Source organism: Diorhabda carinulata, chromosome 7, assembly GCF_026250575.1.
Source record: "Diorhabda carinulata isolate Delta chromosome 7, icDioCari1.1, whole genome shotgun sequence".
Taxonomy (NCBI): Eukaryota; Metazoa; Arthropoda; class Insecta; order Coleoptera; family Chrysomelidae; genus Diorhabda; species Diorhabda carinulata.
Genome location: NC_079466.1, coordinates 19419622 through 19444882, shown reverse-complemented (window position 1 = coordinate 19444882; position 25261 = coordinate 19419622). Strand labels below are relative to the sequence as shown.

Genomic DNA, 25261 nt, shown 5'->3' with positions numbered 1-25261 from the left:
GATAAAATATAGGATACTTTCCCTCCTAATATCAAAGAAAGTAATGTTCAAAATAATTGAAGGGTAGCTCAAATAATCGAGGCCTGAACTAGAGTTTAATTACTATCCAATGTTGATTAGTAAAATAGCATGAATGAGTTTGAAATTAAGGTTATTTCTTCTATTTTAAGTGTGTATCACAGCTGCATCTATCAAATTTTAATACAAAATAAAACTAATAGTTAATGATCACGCTATTCACTACTTCCACTAAATTCTAAGACTTTAAACTGTCTGTCGTGCTTATCGATAACCAAATGATTGCCTTCAGAGACTCAAATTTACCTTCGGTCACCAAAGACGATCGTGTGGTTATTGAAACATGCAGATAGAGTAATTATATGTTTAGTATGAATATCATCGATGGTTCGAGATTTCGAGATTCGAACTTAACAGAATAAAGGTTTTCAATTTATTCCTTGGATTTTCATGTATTGACTTATTGAAACAGTACCTAGATGATCTTTGACAATGAAAATCAGATTCTCTCTCGATTGTTTAAACAAATATTAACTTTTTTACGGGCAGATTCTACCATTCTGCCAAATTCTTATTTCGCTATTTCCAAATGTAAACATACCTTCAAATTTCTAGATATGGCAAGTTGAATATTTTTTATAGATTTATAAGGTGATGAAGATATGGGCATATAAAGTCTGGTAATTGTGATGAAAAATGATAAGGACTATCATTTAAGTACCAATATGCTACCCATTAGTCTTTGTTCTGCAGAACAAAGAAAAAGTATTGAAAATCGAACAAACTGTATATTATATTAATTCCGAAGTACCAGTCATAAAATAGATATTTAGTTTTAGTACCATTCACGAAATGGTATGCAAAACTAATCTATAAAATAGACAAAAGGCAAGTAAATGATAGACGATTATTCGGTAATTCTATACTTTCGCGGTCCCCTTGTTTTTTGGTTCTAGAAAATCGAAAAATCCTCCGATTTCCATCAATTTTTTTTAAATCTTCGTTTATACGGCGGATTTATGGAAAAAATTATATGAATATAAAGAAATGAAAACTTATATTGGTTTCAGGGCTTTAAAAAACTTTTTTCTAAATAATGGAATGAAATTGTTATATTATTTTTCATAATCTACAAAAAAAACGGACAATTTGAAAAAAAATTATACAAAAATGTTGATTTATCATGTTTCTGCAATTAAAAATAATAACAATTCTTATCATTAAAGTTATATGAACAAAAAAATTCTTGAAATCACTTATTGTAATCGAGTATACAATATTAAAAGTTAACTTTGAAAAATTGAAAATGTTCACCATTAAAAAAATGGTATCTTATTGAGGTTGACTGTTAGAGATAAAAATAAACAAACATTTTCCAATTTTTTATTCCTAAATGTTGATTTTCTGTGTAGATTAACAAAAAAGTATGCGTTTGATGTTTTGCAAAACAGTTAGGAACGATTATATGCGAAGAAATGCGTTAATGATTACGTTTAAAGTCATAAAACTATATGAAATCTCCAGGTGAGACAGTTTTTCATAAAGACGCCGTAAAAGTTTTTTAAAAAAAATCATCGAAATCGGATGATTTCTCGATTTTCTAGAGCCAAAAAACAACAGGATTGCGAAAGTACAAAATTAATCATATTAGAAGATTTATGGTGCCGTTACGACTCAAGTCATTTTAACATTCATAAAATTAGAATATAGAAAAATTCATGTACAATAAAGTTGAGGATGGGTAAGCCAGCTGCTATCAATAATGATTATTTGGTAGAGATGTTTTGATCTCGTAAAGTGACTTTCTCATCGTACTAAAGCTTTTAATGTCATATCTTCACTGTATATTAACTAATTGTATTAATGCTCGTGAAATATGGATCAAGTTCAATAATTGGTGTACCTAGTAACAATTTTTAGATTATTTTCTTCACTTTGATTAACGGGTTTGTTTATTTGCGAGTGAATCAGCAATTTCGTAACACAAATTTTATTTAAAATGGATGTATTCCGTTCTACTAAGATTAATTGAAAAACCCTCTTTCTAGTTGCTGTGAATCGTTAAAATAAGAACTATAATATCCATGTGAAAATTTTTTGCACAAAGTGTATTTAACTGACATATTATGTGTAGTAATTTTTATATGGAGCTATCTCAAAAAAATCCCAGAAGTACAAACGACGAACTTCCAACATAAGGAATCGGATGCGAATTCTTAAGAATATACTGAGTATGGAGTATCGTAAGATGGTGCAGTATTATGAGATATAGTAGAAAACACTAATTTCTAGCTTGTTTCTTAATTGAATCATAGGTATTCGTATTGAATTTATGGTCGTAATAACAATATGCTATTCATAAAAACTAAATATTGGTTGTTCACTTTCAATTCCTAAAATATTTCTTCCTTGTTTGCTGGCCCAATTTTTTAGAATTATTACTTATCTATTGTCTATTGTATTACCTACAGTTGTTACTACCAATAACAATTAAGGAAAAATTTATCTGACGTTTTTGGTATTTGCCACACAAAAGTGGGATTCAGTCAAAGGTACCGAAATATTTTCAGGTAGTTAGTTGTATTGATATGCTTTCAAAAGAAAGAGTTTAGATATTCACATGGCTACCGCACTTTGTTACAGATTACGAGATACCGTTAACTTGTTAACAAAATAGAATTTTGTATTATCTCAATTCTAAATTTGAATGAATTTAATACAAAACATCAATGTATATAAATTACTTTTTCGTATTGGCTCTTTCTCTAGATATTTACCGTTATGTAAAAAAGAAGTTATCCCACATAATTCGCAATAAATTGATTGAATTACGGAAAGTAATAATTTTCATAATAATACTCACAATTTCAAGAATCTATTTATTATAGAATGAACAATGAAGTGATTTGAAAATATACTCAAAAATGTTAAAAAGTCAATAGTAATCGAAAATTTCAAGTTTAAAGAAGCAAAATCGTGTTTTTCCGCAAAATTTTAGCGTGAATTTATCACTACAAAAATAACGTGTCTTCTCCAGGTGTTAGTCATAAGGATATTTCACCTTTCTTGATGGGCTTCACGTTTCCCTTACATAGTTTAAGCTGCAAAGCTGCCCGTTTTTTCTCATTAATTACGGGATACAAATGTAATCTTAATAACTGAGAATTTGCCGTTCTTTGCTCAAAACTAATAAATATGATATTTCGTTTTCCTTAAACTCAAATAACTAACCAATGGCAATTAACTGTAAAATAAGAATCAATCAACAGTACTTCTAATAGAACAAAAGTATTTTGTAGTTATAAAACTACTCAGACTTAACAAAATATATTAAAACATATTTATTTTCTTGATAGGATTTTAGTATTACAGCCAAATTAGAAAACTTGATAAGTTTCGTAAACTCTGCCCTTTTCCCGTCTATTTCCTATTATACTGTGCAGCCAATCAAAGTTTATCAAACGGAATTTACCCCTCTGACACGGTTCAGACTACAATGAAGGAAGTTACGTGCTAACCGTCGATACTATTAAATCGTGAGAGATTATTTGCTATTTATTTAAGTGTGAGTTCATTTTGGTGAGTTTTATTTATAACTTAAATAGGAATTATGAATAAAAGAAAGACAAAGTCGTTTACAGAAAATTACTTACCTTGAACATTTCCCTCTTATATAAAATTTTCCAAAGGTCAAAGCGGGTTTCAATTAAGGCGGATTCACATCAACGGGTACAGTCAGATCAGCTCACTACCGTACCGTGCCCGCCAATAAGGACACTCTCATTGAGGCAGCGATCTTGACTTGACTGTCTCTGACCGTGATCTGATCTGACTGTGCCCGTTGGTGTGAATCCGCCTTTATTGTCAAACGTCAAAAATTGTCATCCTTTTGCAAATAACGTTACTATCCGACTAGAATTTTCTGTGAGGCCCGACAAGGGCCTTATCAAGTAATTCCGCGCTACAAGTCAGTATAACCTGATAAGGATCTGATGAAGATGGAGCACAGATCATTGATGAGGTCCTGATTAGGTTTACCTTATATGGTCCTTTTCAGGATTGCTTCATAAGATTCTTATCAGGATTGCCCCATAACATCCTTATCAGGATAACTCTATTGTTCTGATCAGGATTACTTTACAGGGTCCTCATCGGCATTGCCTGGGACTGCTCTAATCACGATCATCTAACATATTCCTAATTAGATTTTTCTTCTGGTTTGTATAGGGATGAGAGGTTCACACAAGCAAAAATTATTTATAAGAATACTTTATTAATCATAGAAACTTATATGTACCATAAATAAATTAAGATAATTGTCTTGTTACTCAAACCTACTAAGAATTTCTTCTCAAAGCTGCCTGATTGTTGTGGATCATCATTTAAAAGTTAAAAAAGCAGAACTTTTCTGGCAAGTAACTAATCATTTATGAACAGCTTTGTTTTTACCTTAAGTCTCCTCCACGCGACAATGTGGCGAGAACGCCGCAAGAAACATGTGAGAAATGCGAATGTGGAACCGATTCGCGTGTTTTTTTCAAGTTCTCCATCTTTGCCGGAGAACGGCGCGAGAAAGGAGCACGAGAACGTGAGAACAGGCGAGAAGGTTTATTGACTCCACACTTGCATGCTTCTCAGTAACGAGCGAGTCGCCGATTTGAATGATTTTTGGCCACTTCCTTTTAATCATTCTTTTCTCTTTAATATACGCATAATTATAATATGCAAATGCACATAACAATAAACTTGCCACAGTTATTTCAACGTTCATCGTTATCGAGCGGAGAACTGCAGTGAGAACTGTAGTGAGAACTTTGTGAGATTGTGAATCCAAAATAAGTTCTCACTACGTTCTCGCCAGAGTGTGGAGGGGCCATTATATTGTCCACGAGTACTGCTTCCTTTCACTGTAAAACAATATCCTCAACATATTTGAGTTCATACAGAAATTGGTATCACTTGGAACACGGGCACCTATCCTACATGTATGGGGTATTATAGGGAGCAGACCTATTAAATTTGCATCACCTTGCACAGAGGCTACCATGGTTCGATCACTCCTTTGTGCCAAAATCTAGATGATTACAGCATTAACTGATTTTCTGGTGAATGTTATCTCTCCATTATTGATGTGAGGCTATTACCGGCAAGGTCACCAAATCCTTCCTACCAACACATTTCATATCATTGAATACATCTATAAATTAAAATAATATAATGTAAGTGTTCCTTCGTTTGTTGACCTTCTTGTGACACTCTGCGCAGCTTGTGTTCCTTGTATTTCCAGCACTACGTCACAAAATAGCAATATCCATAATATCGGGCCGTCTCCATTGCTGTGGGTAATGTATCCGCCTTACCGGTTTTATGGCTTGATAGATAATCTTCTCCAGGTTTCTTCTTGTCGGTTTTTTCTCATACTGTACCAGACAAAGGACTTGGTTTTTTTAACTACTATTATTAATTTTTTTCACTAAAATTGCTGTTTATGTCGGTTCTGTAAACGTTATAGCCTTGCCAGGTGAATTTATATACGTCTTGTTTCTTATATATCAAAATGTTCTTCAAAGTTCACGGTATATTGATGTTTTTCCAGTCCTCGTGATTTTTATTTGATTGTGAGGGAATTGTCTACAATTTGTTTCCCTTTTGTCCTATTAATGTCGCTATAAGTGTCTGCATAGGTTGCCAAATTACATTTTTATAATAAAATTTCATCAATCGACATTTTGGTTGGTTAAAAATTCAATTATCTGATTAGCGGTGTGATAGTTAAGATGAATAATGGTTCGCTTCTTCTCTAATGACTTCTGGCTAACAAATAGTTACGCACCATTCGATGTTGACCATTGTAAGTTACTCTAACGTTAGTGTTGCAATGAAACCGGTCACCATTTTCTTCAATGTGCTTCATTCACGAACTACTTTTGTTTTTAATTTATACTGCCTATACAATTGATTGCTGCCATAAGTGTAAATCAATAATTCGTCAACTGTGGAGATGTTGTATACAAACTTTGATATACTCTTATCATTGGTTTGAACATTTGAATGCACTAGTCGACACGAGCTTTTTTTTGACCATTGATCTTGTTATGTGGGATTCAACGAAAACAGGATAGACCTTCGCTGAGTTAAAATACTTTTTACTCAATCGCGATTATCACTAATTGTACTCAAATGACAAAATATTGCGGTTGATATCATGTTCAACGTTATAAAGATAACACGGGAAATTTCAACGACAGTTGTATGTATGGATTTAGTCTCGTATTCACTGAGACCGAAAGGCTCTATTGGGCCCCCCTATTTTGCTGCGATACTGGAGAGCCCAGTGCTTACAGCTGATTCATCAATCCCACTCCTTTTAAAAAGTCATAATGTGCGATGGCCTTTATTGCCAGAGATATTCGTCTTCTATTTCATACGCTTCCAGGTGTAGTGTGTAACAAAACCTGCAGGTCTAGCTTCTTCAGGTGTTTGTTGAGGCGACGGTACCCCGATAGAGCTCCTGTTAGTATTCGCAGATTCTTTTTATTTAGGTTGAAACATTCAGAAGATCTACTCGATAGTTGGAAATAATCAGTGTTTCAAGATCAGAAATATAAAAGGCCTCTTTTACACAAGTTGAGATATTTTTTTCTCGACATGTATGTGAACAACATATCAACAATTTAATTTAAAAAACTGTATGATATCGGAACTTTTTGTTAATAAAATCATTGAATTTCATGAAAATTAACCTGATAAACTGCTAAAGATGATGAGTTTAGATCAAAATTTACCAATCGCAACACACTGTATTTGGCAAAAATATAGGTACTCTGCCAACCTTTTTGGAGATTTTTAAGTACCCCTTAAAGAAGAAAAGAAAACCAATAAAAAGGCAAAATCTTTGTAATTAATAAGAAATGGCGAATAGGTTATGTTACGTATGATTATTACACAAAGAAACTAATTATTGAAATGTAAAAAAAAATGAAACTAATTGATTAACCACACACTTAATCCATGTTTATTATTGAATACTACCACAAATAGACGACAGATCAACGGAAATGAGAGAACAAGTCATAGACTTCTGTTTAAAAAGTTGATCTGTTTATTTTGTTTCAACTTCAACTAATGTTTTGAGTGAGAATTACCTCTTCCGAATTCTCCCTAATAATCTCCTTTTCTCTTCGAGATACACAATAACTGTGGTCCTAATTACCCTTGCGGTTGATACATTTACAAATAAAAACATTTTCGAAACAAAATTTTCGATCTCCTTTCTTGTTGTATTGAATTACCTGTTAAAAAATATTTTCCTCGGCCACCTAATATACATTTGAAACCTTAATATTTGACAGGGTTAATTCAACCGAAAGTCCTTTACAAGGCCCGACGCAACAGGAAATCTCTACTCGAAGAAGAAGTATATAATAGTATTACACTTTGGGTTCTTTTATTTATATTATGTTCTAGTTTTTTCTTTTAATTAAATATATGGATTAGATATTACTTCAAGTTTAGTTGGACTATATTTTAAATATATAATTATATCCTTATCACATCTGCTATGACTTCATCCAATCTTTATCACTCTTATCTACAAATAGGGATCATCAAACGTTCTTATGCTTTAGTTATTTTTCTATATGTTAATTCTTTCCCAGTCATAATATTTTCATTCTATTTATAATCAATGTTGCATCATGTTTTCTATCGTTTTCGTTTTACCATCGAATTCGTATTTATACTTGGCTAAAAATTCTATGTATTAACTCAATATTTATTATATTTAGATATCCAGTTTCCTCATTTTGTTTATTTAAATATTCTTTATCATAAGATAAAATTGCATAGCTTAACCGTGTTTCTAGGAATCTTGTCCCATTTCCACCATTTTAGTTTGCCTATCATTCCAAACCTTTTTATTAACTTTTAGCTTAGTGTATAAGTTTTATCCACTGTTTCTTCTCTCATCTTGTAAAGTCTATCTTTATAAATATCTGTTGTAAAGTTCCGAAATTTATATTTTTAAGAATCTCCATTTTATCCACAATACTAACAACACCCATTAAGCATGTTTAATTTCCTATTTACCTAGCTTTTTCCATCCTAAGTACTTCTTTTCGTTTTTTCCCCAATTTTCTCATATCTTTATAAAATATTTTCTCATTATGTGTGCTAATTTTTATTCCAGACATAACCAACTTTTTCTTCCTGTTTTCTTTTCTAGTCTTTCCATTTTTCATTAAATCTTCCTATTTCATCTCTCATTTTCACACGTTTTTTTCAACTTCTACTTTATGATTGTACCTTAATCATTTTCTTCGATTATCGATGTTAATCTATTTTGTCATCCAACCTTTTTTATACATTAGGATTTACTTTATACTATTCATCAATATCAATCAATGTTTTCTGGTTTTTTTTCTACCTCGCTTATCAAAATGGCATTCTCATTATCTTACTTACTTAGTCTCAAAATGTTATCATTTTCCTTAGGCATTGTCCTCCATCCAACTCCTCAGAAGATCTTGCTCACTGATGAAATGATGGCTTGTTGAAACGGTTACTATACAAATAAAATTTAAATCACCAAACACTATTTCAGGTCTTCACCAAGGTCTCCATCTATTAATAATGGATGATTGATGGACTTATCAAGAAATATATTTATAAATACCCGTTTCTTCTTTATAGATATGGTACAAACATACAGTTAAATATTTTAAAGCCTATAGAATTTAATCCAGTGCACTATATTTTACACTCTGGTCTAGTTTTCGCAAAATTATAGTTGAATGTAGCGGTAAATTCAATTGATATTATTTTATCAAATACTATGTGTTAATTAAGTATTCCGAGAAAATTTTTGAAATAAGGAGAGACCCAACACACTATTTATGCTACCACAAGGTAAACTAATCTAACCTATCCTTCAGTTTCTGAATACGATAACTTCAGTCGGTGTAATTGTGAGTGTTGTTGACAAAGTACAAAATATTTAGCACAAAAGGACAATTGAGTTCACTTGTTTTTTATATGTATATATAGATTTGGGGTCTCGTATACACTGCGACCCAAAGGATCTATTGTGTCCCCGTTGTGATACTGGAGAACCCAATGATCAATCCCACTCCTTTTAAAAAGTCCAGAATGTGGAGTGACTTCAATTGTCAGAGATCTTTGTCTTCTATTTCAAGCGCTCCCAGGTGCAGTGCTCTGGAGTTTCTTAGTGTTTGCTGAGGCGACAGTGCCTTGATAGAACTCTTACTTAGGTTGATACATTCTGCAGATGTATGGTTTTGCTTCTATCTACCTTCTTTTCCAGTGCGTTTTCCATTCCTCTGTATCTGATACCACAGAAGCTTATCAGCTATTTCATTTCCCTTCGCTCTGGTGTGTTCCGTAGTCCATTGTAGGATAATTTCCTTTTTCTTGGGCAGCTCGTTTAATTTTATGATATTGGAGCGTAGAGCTCTAATAGCTGCTCGGATATCAGACAGGATGATGATCTCCTGTTTTCGATAGTTACTCTCCAAATTGAACTGGATACATTTTTTAATTTCATAGATGTCTGCTTGAAAAATGCTTGGTGCACTGTCCAGGCTTTCAGAGTGTTTGGTTCTGAGCCCGAACACTCCTATTCACTTGATTCACTAATACCGACAGCAACAATTTTAACATTTTAACATAATGCATGTTTATTCTCAATTACCACTTTTTATAGAACATGCTAATCCATACTTTGATTTTGTGAAATTATAGGAATAACTAAGCATTTCAAAGCATAACAGCCAGTAAGATATAATGTGATTAATTATTTTCTCGAACAGCCATAAAAAATTTGATTGTTGGTCCAAATACAATTAAGTCTGATCCGAGAGAGATATCCCGTTTATACCGACTACAAACCAATCAGATTCCCGGCCTACCCTTTATGTTTGTTGTTTACGCTCGTTCCCCGTTCTATGGAATCCCGTTTTCTGTCGCTTTTCCATGTTCGCATCTAGTTCAGGAGCTAAGTCATTCGAAGTATTTAGAGTTTTTGTAACAAAATTGTATATACAAAAACTGAAATTTTAATATTTGTCAAGAGTATGAAGTTCCAATAAGAGAGAAAAAAATAATCTCGCGCGCGTGTTTTTGAGTGGTGTAAGCGCTTTAGTGAGTGCCGAGAGAGCACTGAAGATGACCAGTGCCCAGGTCGCTCTGTGACTGTTTCAACTCGTAAAACAGTGACCAATATCAACCAAATTGTGCGTGCAGATCGTTGAATGAGTATCTGGATGATTGTCGAGGATGTGAACGCCGATAAAGAAACGGTTAGAAAAATTTTACACGAGGAATATCACATGATAAAAGTCTGTGCGACTCCTGACCAAAAACTTCTGCGTCAACGGGTCTGCTCAGATTTCGTTGAAAGATTAGAAAAAGTTCTGCTTTGAAAAGGACCCGCTTTGAGTCGATAGTAGCGGTAAACCAGATCTTCTAAAGGCACTTATCAAAGAAGACTTCCAGCACTGCTTCGATCAATGAAAAAACGTATGGAAAGGTGTGTAGCCAAGGAAAGGAAGTATATTGAAGGGTAGCAATCGAATGTAGAATAATTGTTATAATAAAACTGTTTCTCGTAACCAGTCTAGTTATTTAATAGCCAGATCTCGTAGTTCTGTTGTTGGAAATAGACAAGCAACATACTCAAGTCATTAACAAGCTTTTATTTATTCTCTTGATTTTGCTGGATTATTGTCGAATTTTTCTTTTACATTTTACGAAATTTTAGGAAACGTTAATTTTATATAAATTTCAAATGTTTTAACAGCTCTTGCCATAGACACGATATATTATATATCACATTATATGTTTAAAAAAGATATTAGTAGAAAATCAATGTTGTTTCTTTGCTTGATGTCATTCTAGAGTTAACATCCTGATATGGTTATCGTTAACAGAACAGTTACAAGAATGGTAGGGTGGATTTTTTTCGTAGGTAATTCAGTTCCCACTGGAATCTTTTTTGGTAAAACCAATCGGGTTACCGTTGGGAATTGGCATATTGGGAAACCACACAAATCCCTGTCCAGTCCAGATTGGGCTGTACCGATTTGGCCCTAATCGGTATTTTCTATATCTATATATGCATGAATAGTATATAATATCCCTAAATTAAATTAAAAACAGGTCGGTTCCAGAAGACTGTCTGTAACTACTTGATCATTCGCGATATGAAAATTGCGTTTCACTAGAGCTAGCAACGTTTTTTAGAGAAAATTTCAGGTAGTCCAGTTTTGTGCTATGTTATATCTCTCACTCTCCCGGAAGTCATACAAGCTATCTGGCTAGTAGTGATTACGTTCAGCAGTACAGGTACAGGCAAAAATTTCAATCATTGAACTTTTTGCATCATGAATCTATCATTGCCAGATATATTTATTGTTGTTTAAACTATGCCAGACGCAGACAATTAAGAAAAAAAAATTTTTTAATGATGATTTTCAAGTATCTAAAAACCTAAAGTTAATTTACCAAACAATAATTCGTTTGTTAAATTTCCAGTCAGCCCGATCTAAAAGTGGGAAGTGATTGAGCATGTTGGAAGAGTACAGACAATCACGTGTTAGTGACGCATGAGAGATAGACGACAGCAGCTGGAGACGTTAGCGAATCCCTGCCAGATAATACGTCTCAGAATTCACATGCAGAAGTTAATATCCAAAAAATTGACACTTATTCGGTCTGGCTGAAAGTTTAACAAGCGATTCATTGTTTGGCAAAATGAATTTAAGGTTTTTGGATACTTAAATAACATCATATAAAAATTTCAACTATTATAAAATATTTTGAGAACATTTTTTTTAAGAATCTTCTTAAAATGATGCGAAGGTAGGATGCGCACTGATGAAAGCAAACCCTACCGGCAGACAGGTAGCTTGTATGACTCCTGGGAGAGTGTGAGAGATAGCATATCTAAAAACTCGCCTACCTGAAATTCTTGATTTTCCGACGTTGCCTAGCACTCCTACCATACAATATCAAATTCAAGTCATGAAGACAATGGTTTACTTTGCAGAAATAATTTGACCTGTTCAGTTCTAGTTCGAAACGAGCAAAATTTTTTCCAATAAATTTTGGAACACAAGGATCTGGGCATGTCAACACATATTTTAGATCATGTATAGTGCTTTATCAGGTCGCAAACTATTTTTCAGATGGAGTATTTAGTCGGTAGTGGAGATGAATACCTGTGTTCCAGCAGCAATTGTTGGATACGAATAAAAGATTATAGTCAAGTCATGCGTAGTGCACCACGGACTATGTATGTCGGACTATGACCAGAGCATACCACTGGAACAAACCTGATAAGAGCAGGCCCTTCCACGTCATCATAACAACCAAAATAATGTTCCCATACGTATAAGCTTGGGTTTTTCCAATTTTTCACAAAAGGTGGGCGTTCGCGCTTCACATAATATTGATTTTTCAAATTGAAATTAATGAGTAACTTAATTAATAGTGTCTATGATTATTTATTTCAAGATTAGGTTTTCCCAGAACCAAAGTGGGTCATACTTGCGAAATTTGTAGCCATGATTGACTTTTTCTTCGTTTGGGATTTTCGAATGAGATTCTTTTAGTGTCCCAATCGCGTTTACCCTTTGGGGCAGGTCCAATTTGGACTCCAGATCTCTTATGCAATGGGTAATCTACCACGAATTAAATGTGGAAAAATGTTAATGTTGCTTCAATGAAGTTAACAGAATCTGTTGGCAGACGCTTCGAATATTGACCACAAGTCTTGACTAAATTCAACTGTAGTCGAGAGAGGCAGCTTTAATGGCACGTTGATCGATAGTTTCGATATAGGAGTTAAATAAGCGATACTTCGTATCTGGAGCAGGAATGCTTAGTAGATAATTGAAAAATCTAGATTTCAAAGAATTTATGGAGAATAGGTACAGACAACGACTTGTTTCATTGAAGGAAAAATATATATGAAAGCTTTCTGGACATTAAATATCTATCCAATATGTTTGCTATTTAAAGTAGGTGAAGAAGAAGTACTTTCGTAGTAATGACGATGTCACATAGCACATGTGAAGGTTTCAAAAGCGTCGGTGTGAAGTACGAATTAAATTGTAACATTTTCAAGATTGTTTCTTCTATAAGCACAGGGGAATTTAGGTGCGTTGTATAAATATAATATAAATAGGGGTGTTAAATATGGTGAAGTACTTGTCTCTAAATGTGTTATTTGAAGATGGTAAAGATAATATTCAATAAAGGATCTTTGATCTGAAGAAAAGATTTTACGGTTATAGAACATATTTTAGCTAAAAGATAGTGACAGAGCTATTAATGTAAACAATAAATTAAACGTAATGTAGAAGTAACATATGTTATAAGCGATAAATGTCGCCCAGAGAAAAGAAGATCTCTTTACAAGCCTGGAGTATAAAGAACAAAGGACATTGTATAAACTGAGATACATGAGATGTAGTAGAGAGAGCGATCATCACTAGTGAAAACAATCAACAGCAATACACATTTACATATAAAATAATGACATATTCATTAATTACCAAACAATATCAATTTATTTTATATTATTGTTACAATATTGAGAATATCTACACTACATGACCTTGAAATTATAATCTAACGATATGTCGACCTATTTCAAGTAAAATGTTCCAATATTGAAAAACAAATCATGGCACTTTCATTGCAATTTGAATGTTTAGAAAGCATAGTCACAACTTTCAGTTATTCATTATTGTACCCCCAAACATTTTCATATCTATATGGAATGAATATGAAATGAAAAGCTTTGGTAGACCGATTTGATGTTAGTACAGTCTTTTTTCCAGCTATTCTCAGTTTTTTAAAAACTTTTTAGTAGATATATAATGTGATACTAACCCTTCAATTTATCAGGACTTGTTTTTATTTTTCTAAAACTTAATTCTTAATGTTTCTTTGTCCCGTTGTTCAATATATGTACAGTTTTTATATTTTCAGCTATCAATGACACATAATTGAGGCTTTGAGATTTTTTTTGTGTTTAAAGGAAAATCCGTATATCAATTCTTATAGTAAAAGTTTACCACAATAAATAGACCATTATATCAACATAAAAACATAGTTTTGAAATTCAGAACCCGTAGACTTTTCGGAACAAAGCCGAGGACGTGTGATAATATGTAATTATATTAGTTATTGGATAATAAAGACAGTGTTTTGATTAATGTCCTTCTATTGTTACCTCTAAATATACATGTATATGTTGAAATGTCGCTAATTATCTCTCATTTTGTACTACGAGGGTTGCTACTTATGTTTCGACAAATAAAATCAAATATTTATAACTGGATATGGCTCTATTGTTTTCCAAAATAATCTTGATTGAGATCAATACATTTCTGCATGCATTTGAACCAATTGTCGAAGCATTTTTTCCATTCCAACTGAGGTACCTCCAGCATATGTGATTTGAACACATCAACCGCTTCTTCAAGTTTAGGAAAACATTAACCTCAGAGTTTATTTTTATCTGCGAGATAAAGAAGAAATCATTGATCAGGAGAATGATTCTTTTTCTGTGATTGGTTTCAAGCGCGAACAACTTTTGTTGGCTTTGGCTCGTCTTGAAAGTCGATTTCTGATTAGTTTCGGTTCACATGCATAGATCCATAATTCGTCGCCTGTTACGATCTTATAGACGTCTTTTGGAACACCGCGATTGAATTTTTCCACCAACTCTTTGCATCAATGGACACCAGCTTGTTTAAGCTATTATCATATTATGTTTTATCCAACGCAATTATATCTTTTTGACTGCCAAATGTTCATGCAATATTGAATGTATGCGGATGGAATTATTGCCCAAGAATACCTTAACCTCACTATATGTCATAGACGATTTTCACAAAATTCATCCTGTTGCGAAGTGTCTCCTGTATTCAGACAGTTTGCACATTTTTCTATTTCGATAACTTCTCGAATAATCTTGGACTTGAAGAAGCCGAGTGTGGCGATGGCTTAGGTTCTATTGGAATCGATTGTGGACACGATTTTTGGCAAGGGTGGAGGAAATATCGGAAGTAGTGACAAGTGTTCCTTGGCTCTGACGGAAATACGTCAATTTGTCTAGCCAATATAAAAACGGAGGCAATCTAAGTAGGGAATTTCGTACACTTCATGGTCTTCATTGGATATTTTATCTGTTACGGATCTGATTAGAGGGGACAGTTTATAATTGGATTTGAAAATTATTACTGATAATAGAAGTGTACAGGTTGTAGATTGATGGGTAGTTCTAGGAAGTTATCTTCTCTACTAATTGAAACTCAAAACTCAAGTTATCTCATTCTTTTATAGAGCAGTTGATTATGAAAATACATAGGAATACATAATACAGATAAATAAGTTTTTTGCTCTATGTTATATTCAGAACTATTTACCCACAGAACTACGTCCACTATCTGCAAAGAGTTCTCAGAAAGAAGGTGTTTTATCTGTGAAAATAGTGACATTTAAAATTATAATAATCCTAGGATAAAACTGGCTTCAATGGCTCTTTCTTTTGTCAGTATTAATAAACATTCAATCCGTTTATATCTAAATTCTTCTGACATAATCTATTTTTTTTGTTGTTTCGAATCATAACTACCTATCAATAACAATATCTTATATAGTTCGATATTTATCATTTTCCAAATACACACTTATGAATTTAGGACACACGGTGTAATATCTACAACCTACCTGTGCTTTTAAAATCATACACAAGAGCCCTAGTATTCTAAAACATACTGTATCGTCATGTATATATCTGATCTCATAAATACCACCATTAAATAAATTGTTACTAATTAGTATAAACACGAGAAATACCCCCTGAGGAGAAGATACTGATGGGCTTCGACGAACACTGCTTCGGACTTAATTTCATTAACTTTATCAATAACAGAATCGGAACGGAATGGCAATGGAACTAAGAGGCATTTAAACATTAAACTCCCCCGAATTCCATCGTTTGTAGTGCGGGAGCAGTACAGAAAATTGTTAGGGTCCATTAAATTACACGTTGTCACCTACAATGCATAATCACTAAGGATTTAATGGTTGATATAATTATAAAAAATCTGTTTTATATGGTTAACTGAATTAGATGTTTTCACATTATTTTTATATGAGGCTCTTTGTAAATAAAGACCGTAAATTATGGAGATGTTAGATGGCAATTGTTCCGCCTATTATTACGTAATTTATTAGTCTACAGTCTACAATTTTTTGACTTCGAGAACATCTTTTATTGCACCACAGTTGTAAAACTGTTGTCGTCAATTTCTAAATGAATGTTTTATTTGGGGGGTCCTAGGGGTTGAACTCCATTCTAAAGATTTTTCACTTTTTATTCCACCGAGATCCTTTTCTACGAGGGTTACTACGTCAAGTTGAGGCACACTTTGGCATTAGATCCATTCACATGTATTCAATATTGCATAATATATCATAAAAGCTCACAAAAAGCTTGCGTTGACTGGTGCACAGACATGCTGAAAAAAATCAATCACGATGTTTCGAAAGACGTCTAGATCATGACAGGCATGATGTGTATGTACCCGAAATTTAACAACAATTAACTGTATGAGTCTTTCAAGACGAGAAAAATCCAACAAAATAGTACATCAGCATTTGTTTGCCGCAAATATTCGAAAAAGCAGGTAAACCAATCACAGAGGACGAGTCGTTCTCCACCACTATAATGTGAGATCTGAAACATCAGTTGAAACAAAAAAGTTTTTGAACAGTCAAAGCATCGAATTTATGGGTCATCCGCCGTACAATTCTTGTTTGGCACCCAATGATTTCTTCTCAACGTTTTTCTACACCTGAAGAAGCGATTGATGCGTTCAAATCACATATTGTGGAGGTTTCGGAATAGAAAAAATGCTTCGACAATTGGTTCAAACGCATGTAAAAGTATATTGATCTCAATAGAAAATATTTTGAAAAATAATAAAGCAATATCCAAATATAAATATTTGTTTTTATTTGCCTCCTTCAAAACTCAAGTAGAAATCCTCGGATGACGTTCATTCTTCCAGAGTTGTTAGGTGCAGGTTTATAACTTCAAGTTGAAATTGAACATCCATCCACATCAATGAATATTTGAAGTAGTTAATTTGTTTTCTAAGTAAAATATCTCGAAGGGCCAGTTTGAACATCATCCAAAGATTCGTCTTCCACAGTGCGATCTAGCATTGTCGTGTTGTGGAATAAGCCCTTTTCTGTTATCAAGTGCTAAATATTTTCGATCAAAGATTGGTCCACTCAGTCCAATTATTCATAATTAAGATCTGCATGAACAGATTTCAGCACTTCGACATGAACAATTCGGCGTATGCTCCACCAAACATGGTAGGGTCTTTTTAGGATGTAATGGTGAAACATCAATATCGTTGTCTCCTTCGAAATTTGTACGTTACTAAGCCCATAACTAACTTTTGTTATGACTGATTGAAAACAATAAAATAAAAAAAGTTTTGCAAATTTTCGTTAAAACTCATAGCGTTAGCAACTTGTTGTTTGACTGCATGACAGTAGTAATTACCATTTTACAAATGATTGGTTTCCTAATTTTCTGTCTATATTCCAAGGAATAATTGACAAAACAGTAAGCAGTTTCCGTAGCTAATGTAAGACATATGTGAAAAAACCTCATTTATTTATTCACGAATTTATTCCATTTGGCAGTTCCACACCGTATACATTAATGATTATATTAAAGGTAGTAAATTATAACGCAAAACATTGCATTGAACTTTAACATTGTTGATGATTTTTTTTGTTTCCAGAGTGAGGAGTGTTTCGTGTAAGATAAATAGATAATCAACATTCTTCCTGCACAGCAACTTGGAACCGCGGTGGCACCATGGCCATCCGGTATTACTACTGTCGACGAAATGGCACACAAAGGTGAGATATTTAATGATAGGTTACAGTTTAAAACACACATCTACTAGGGTTCCCATGGGACGAGATAGGATGAGACTTCCAAAGATGCGTTTCGGTTAAATTAAAGAAAAAATGGATCTCGTTTTACTACAGATATCGTTGTATCATTGAAATACGAATAACGCATCTTAATACTTGAAACAAGTGAAGGTTATATCTATTCTCTAGATTCCAAATCAATGATTTATCAAAAAAAGGACTGTAAAATTCGAAAGCAACAAATCGAGTAAACGAGGAATGAAATTTTTAAATTTGAATGCAGTTGCAAACCTACGAAACATTTAAAGTGCGGGTTCAATGATACTTTTTATTGCCTTCTACACTTTTTAACCATTCCTCTTGCTCTCAACATATTACTTATGAAACGCGAAATTTCAGCAATCATCACCGGATAGTTTATGCTCATGGTAATAATAAAGTATCGGGCTAGTGTGAAGTCTTATCATATACGACACTCCTCTGTAGATTATTTATGTCTTTTATCCATTCAAATAATTTCATATACTTTTCATCTTGTTTCCCTGATTCCTATTACCTCAGCACATACGAGGATATATTGAAAAATTCTTAGCCTACAATAGAACCAAACAAAATTTCAGTGTCAAAATATTTTACATGATACATCCAAAGTATTATTATTTTTATTTGCCTATTTTGTTTTATTTGAAGTATCTTTTGATATGTCGTGTAAATGAAAAACTCATATTTCTACTTTTCACTTTATGTAATAAAGTCACACCCCACAGTTGTAGTCGAGCGCTAAATATTTGTGAGCAGTTGAAAAAATTCCATTATTGAGGATCCCTTTGTAACAATGTGATTGTGCGTCCGATATATAGGGGACAAAGGACATCTCCCCGTCTTATTCTTTTTCCTTTTCTCTACAAATCAACCGAAGTGTCGGGTCCACTACTTTGGAATATTTACTGGATAAAAAGGCGAGACGTCAACCGGAGCGGTCTTTATAAATTGTTCCTCTTATTTGTTTGGAGACTCTACTTTATTTTATGTTAGTGGAGAGAATATAACATTAACTAGTTTATGACAGGAATATTGGGAGTATCGTTTTTTATCCTCTTCTTTTCTTCTTGGTGTTTCTTGTATTATTTGTTAGTATAGTTAATAGGAAATAACTTCATCAACTATAATCAATTTAGTACAGATATTTAATACTTTCTTCACCCAACCAATTTTCTATAAACCGCTATTTTCCCACTTAGCAAGAAATGATACACTCTATATTTAATCTAAGGTATATCGATCGGTGGGAATGCAAAGCATCACTTCAGGGATGTCATTCGACAACCACAACATTTGGTTTACCAGGTATTAATATCTACATTCAATAATGTTTTTTATCAAATATCACATAATAGCTATTTATGCAACAAGTGCGACGTGAATGATAGTAATCGTGATCGCGTATGTTTGAGGCATCCACGTTTGTGTTTATATGATAATAAAAAAAAATCCGCAATTTTTTGAAACGTATTACAATCTCACAGAAAAAGGACTAAATATTTCGCTCATTTGAATGTTTATGTTTGTCTTGATCACAAACCTCTGTATTGATACATATGAGTGCAATAAATATTTATCACATTAGTGCAATGAAGATCCACTTTTTCCAGTCATAGTCCGGTCAATTTAGACCAAAAAATAACAGTGAAGCTACATAAATTCCCATCAAGCGGAAAATCAATAAAATTGTTTAAAACATAATTGAAAATAAAATTTTAAAGATCCCCATCATTTCCTTGTGTGGAAAAATGTTATTCAAGGTCAAAAAAATGAGTTTTTCGCGATTTTCAGCAAAACGGTGAGTTTTATCAAAATACCTTAGACAAAAATTGTAAACCATAAAATTATCTACAAAAATCGTATCAACACTTTTTTTTCCACGAGTCACCGTTTCTGAGATATAACGATTCGAAAAATTGTAATCGTCAAAAAATGCAACTCCAACTGAAAAAACTATTTTCTTCTTTATCTACTTTTGGAAAGTAACAAAATCAAGTACTATTTATACACGCAATAACTTGATGTGACACGAAATCAGCATTTTACAGGAAGGGTAGAATAACAATTTTCAAAATATTTGAAAACAAGATTTAGTTCAATGTGCTGAAGTTTGTTTTTAAAAACAATGATTCAACTCGACATTCGTATTATTTCTATGTATGGAGATCCTAAAAAAACTACCTGCTTAGATAAGTATCGATATTAAAAATACTAAAAGTAAAAAACAAGTTTAATTGGCTTTTCTTCCTCCAACCTCAGTTGCTGCTCATCAAAATCTTTTTCGGGTATATTAACAAGTTCAAGTGTGGCTTGGTTATCAGGTAGACACTACAGACTGTGGTTGAAGTTGGTCAACACTACGTTAGAACACGTTTATACTTTACTCCCACTACACACAATTTGTTACAACTGCATAAGGGATGTAGTGCTAAATGTGGTTGAGAAAAGTCTGACTTGTTTGTTCTCTGGTATGTACATACATAAATGTACTCTAATATTGTATCACCAACAGTGATTTTATTCCAACGAGGCAACAAGAAGAACTATTTGAAATTTACGACTCGGACGATTAAATGATCGCAACAGACCCGTGGAATAGGCCTTCTGGGGAAACCACGTTAAAAAAACGCGCTAATTACACTCTACCTCATAGATGGCGTGGAATCGTGTGCATATTATGATAATTACAGCTTTTACAACTTTTTGGATCATTATATCTCAGAATAAAATTTTTTACACACAAGGGATTAATAAGAAGCTTTAAAATTTTACTGATTTTCAGCTTCATCAATTTATGTAACTTCGAATGTCTAAATTGACCAGACTATAAATATAGTTCAATAAAGTTTTGTTTATTACATGAACGTAGAAAAAGTAAATTCTTTTGCAAGAGAAAACCAGTTTTCATTGAGAAAGTGAAAAATGAAATATTTAAAGGAGAACAAATTGAATTTTTTTTTCTGATATATCATTGTTATAGATTATCTAGAAATTATTTCGCGATTTTGATAGTAGTTAATGTTGGTGACCATTTATCAAGAGCTATCAGTCTGATTGAACCTACTCGATGCACACACAACTCACTAATGGCGTTTGATGCTAAATTATTGTGTGGAGAAGTTTGTTATTCTTTGTTTGTTAATAGTTTATAACTAAATTAAATTCCACTTTCACATTGAATTAAACATTTTCCTAGTGGAAAATTGTGGAATATTTGCCCCGTTCCGGCCGGCCTCTCACTGAAAAAGCCGTTGAAATTTGGTAACTAATCGAGATAGATCGTCTTGTAATTTGTGAATACATCGCTGATAACTATTAATCAATCATCAAATAGTTTTAAATCGTTTTAAAAAGGTTGAATATAAGATGAAATGAATTGATCGAATCTGCGATTAGTTAAATGCATGAATTATGAGAAAGTGCAACGCAAACGATAATGGTCTAAGAATGGTGAAATGGAAAAAATATTGAAAATTATAGATTATTATATATAAATTATGGGTCAAACAGCCGATTCTATACAATAATTGACATATTTTCAGGATAAAATTCGAAGCAAGCGTCCGAATGTAGTCATTACAATAAGCGTTACATTCCACCAAAACACTGCTTGATAAAACACAGATTTGATGACTCTCCAAAAATTGACTGATCTTTGTTGGGAAGATTCAATCCACCTAACGTATAGCTGACATATTGCTCATGAATATCATTTTTTCCGCTGTAAAACTTTCTAATAGATGAGAACTATTATGGCCAATAGAAGAGACTTCCAAAATCATGTTTTTTGCCAATAAACGAGAAAAGTTCTATACTAAAACATGCCTCAACGATAATAATTACACGTTTCTACTTAAATAACGTCAAAAAAAATTTTACCAAAAATTACGTGAGATTTAATTTCCTTTTCCCACAAATTATAAAACATAATTTCACACATTACACTGGAAATAATTAATTATATCGTGGCCGCCTCTACTTGCGAAAATTTTTGAAATAGAAACCACTGCTTGCGGTAATTTGTCAACCGGATATAATAGTTATTGAAAAAACTTTTGACTGTAAATAATTAGAGGATAAGAAGTTTGCACCTCCTGTTATTTAATAATCATTGGCATCATTTTCTTTCGAATTCATCTTCATCACTCAGCTTATCCATAATTGAATCATTTGTGACGATTCTGTGCGGCATTTATCCAGTTTGATTGAATTATCTCAATAGTGTCGGACCATCTCATCGGTGTACGTCCCCCTACTATGGTATACGTCTCCTTTCCAAAATCTTTTCTGCCCAGCGTCCATTCGCAAACCTAGCTAGGAGAACCAGTAACATTATACCTTTGTATCTAGTTCACTTTCATCAGTAATACTTGAAATTTGCGGTTGTTGGTTATTCAGAACTTTTGTCTCTACGAGGAAGCCCCTGCATCGATCTTTCCGTTTTTCTCTGTGCTATGCGTATTTTATTTACAGAATGTTTTGTGAGCTTGAGAAATTCTGCTCTATGTGTAATTCATTTATCATAATTAATAAATAAAACAGTTTATATTAAATTTTTGATAGTATAATAATTATAATTGTTTAGATTGTGCTAATGATAATCATAAACATGCAAAATCAAGGATATCTCATTGAAAAATAGCAGTACATTAAAAATAAAAGTGAAACACTATTTGTATCCCCATGAATCCAATTGTTTTTTTTTTAGATTTAGATTTAGATTTAGATAGACACGCATTGCACATTAACTATAATCCTTTCATTGAGTAAAACAAAAGTCTCAAAAATCCTTACCGACAATAAAATTCAAAAGTTTCCATCAGAAGTATCAGAGAAAAATATCAATTTATATTATAATATGTTTATTCATTCTTTTAAGCAATCAATGGAGGAAAATTGAGGATTTTATTCCAAAAGATCCGATCTATAAACGAGCCCGATTACTACGAAGTGAAATTGATTTTTTGTAACAGAAATTACTTACCCTGTATCGATTTCAACTAATATGATTCCTTCTCCTATATATTGAGATTAGCAAAAACAAGTTTGTATCCGTTTACGCTTCCCAGTCTGCGACTACATTCGCTTTATTGAGATTGTTTTTACATTATCTCTTGAATAAATATCAAGTTTTGTTCGAAGTTGAGAAAAGTTCACCATATTATCAAATCAGCCTATGGTGATATTGTAGTAACTTTTGAAGTTCGTTCACAAGTGATATGGACGATATATAAGAGTGGAAATGTTACTTTCAAATAGACGATTAACTATTCGTAACATCAATGAAGAACTAAAATTTCGTACCCAGTAGCTAAGTTCAAACTTTCATTTGATTGTTTGCTTTTGAGACGAGTGCGTGTCAAATTTATTTAAAAACTTTCAACCAATGATGACGTGAAGAAACTTAATTTCTGAAGTACAGCGAAACGACTTTTCAACAGAAGAAGATTCATAAATAAATTCACTTATTAAAATTTTGTCGAATAGTGAAGATAATATGAAATTCTTCTATCTGTTACTTCGATGTAATTTTTATTGTAGGAAGAGAACATGCTTGGAAAGAAATTAACCAATTATTGAAACAAGAAACACTATGAGCTATTTTGGTCGATAATAGTCTTCAATATCCACTATATTACCAAATTTAATCCAGTGCGACTTCTAGATATTCCAAAAAATTTGCCTAAAGGGAAATATTTTGACATGGAGGAGATCACGAAAAAATATTAAGACCATCGCAACAGAAGCCAATCATAAATACTTATAGTTATGGTTTCAACGTTGTGATTGGTGTTTTTTTAACCTTGAGCAGTATAACGTCCGTCAACTGATATGAGATAAGGCCGCGCAGTTATTCAAGAAGTACTCGTTTAAATTCTTACGCGGAAAGTCTTGTTGCTATTGGCACCAAGGTATCTGAAAAAATATTCTAAGAAACTAAATAGTTAAAATATTTTTAAAAATTACCTATTCTTTTCAGTACTACGATAAACATAATTGATAAAATCCTCAGAAGAATTAAATTCTCTGTCGTCGAATCATTTTCTTAATTAATTATAACTGGTTGAAGGTGTTAATACTTTTTGTTAGAAATAATCATCTTTTATTTTAATAACATGACTAAAACTTTTTTCTTTCGTCTGAGTTAATCTGAGGAAAACGACTTTTATGTAATTCAATTATTTCTCATACTTCAGGTCTTAAGAATAGAAAACAATATGTTTTCTATTAGCTATTCCTTGATATCATCTTTCGGTGAATTTCTATCAAATCTTGTATTAACTTGCAGTAAATGCATTCACACAAACAAGTTTTTGACACGGCAGCATCAAAATCATCTTCAAGTTTTTATTTTAATTTTTTGACGCCGACTAGATTCTTTTCTGTTTAAAAAAAATCGTGTACTATTCGTCAAGCATCTCTGATTTGTTATTGGAGTAGTGATCGGTGCCTTTTTGACTCGTTTTTTAAATATTTCATAAAGTTTCGCTCACAGATTCTATAAAGCAAGTGTTGGCCTTCTGAAATTATTCTTTGCAATAGTGCTTATTGAAACTTTTTCTATATTAGTGAAGTGTCCAGTTCAATCATATTATTTTTGAAATAGTTAAACATGTTGAATTCCATTTCTTTTGCTGTGTTTTTTCCACTCCATAATTTGTTTGTCTATCCATAAACGAGTACTAATTATTGTGACTTAGTTTAGTTCTTCCAATATCAATTGCAGATTATAAAAACCGGTTCGAAACACTTACCGACAATTTTGTTTGATCCACAATAGGCGTAGATAACTCATTTTATGAATTTATTATTTTCATAAATACTTTTAAAAATATGTATATTTTATGCGAATTATTATAAGTTGGACGGCATTATATGCCGTTATTTAGACAGATGCACTCATTTGTAGTCCTACTTGGAACTTGAAAAAAAATCATTATTATACCTCGTTAACTTGCTACAACTCAATATTTGATTATAAAACGTAAATAGACGAGTAAAATGTACCTGCCTGTAAAAAGGCGTTTGGTTTAAATAGGGTACCAGCCGTGAACTAAGCCCTTTTAGTACCATATTCGTTTTTTTTTTAGAAAACGAAATTTCAGAGCAAAACCCATAAAGGAAAATGAATTCTTTGCTTCCAGCGTGTACTATAATAATGCGTTTTCCTTCAGAACATGGCCCATTCAAACAGAGGTTTTTCTAA

General features: G+C 32.6%; 1 protein-coding gene across 1 annotated transcript in view; it reads left to right on the top strand.

The window, feature by feature from the left end:
• Positions 1–25261, top strand: part of LOC130896355 (paired box protein Pax-6-like) — a 122025-nt gene that overhangs the window by 5430 nt on the left and 91334 nt on the right. Inside the window, exon 2 of the mRNA XM_057804375.1 lies at positions 17874–17994. Coding sequence (XP_057660358.1) covers positions 17982–17994 — 13 coding nt within the window. The 5' untranslated portion in view covers positions 17874–17981. The remainder of the gene's footprint in view (positions 1–17873; positions 17995–25261) is intronic.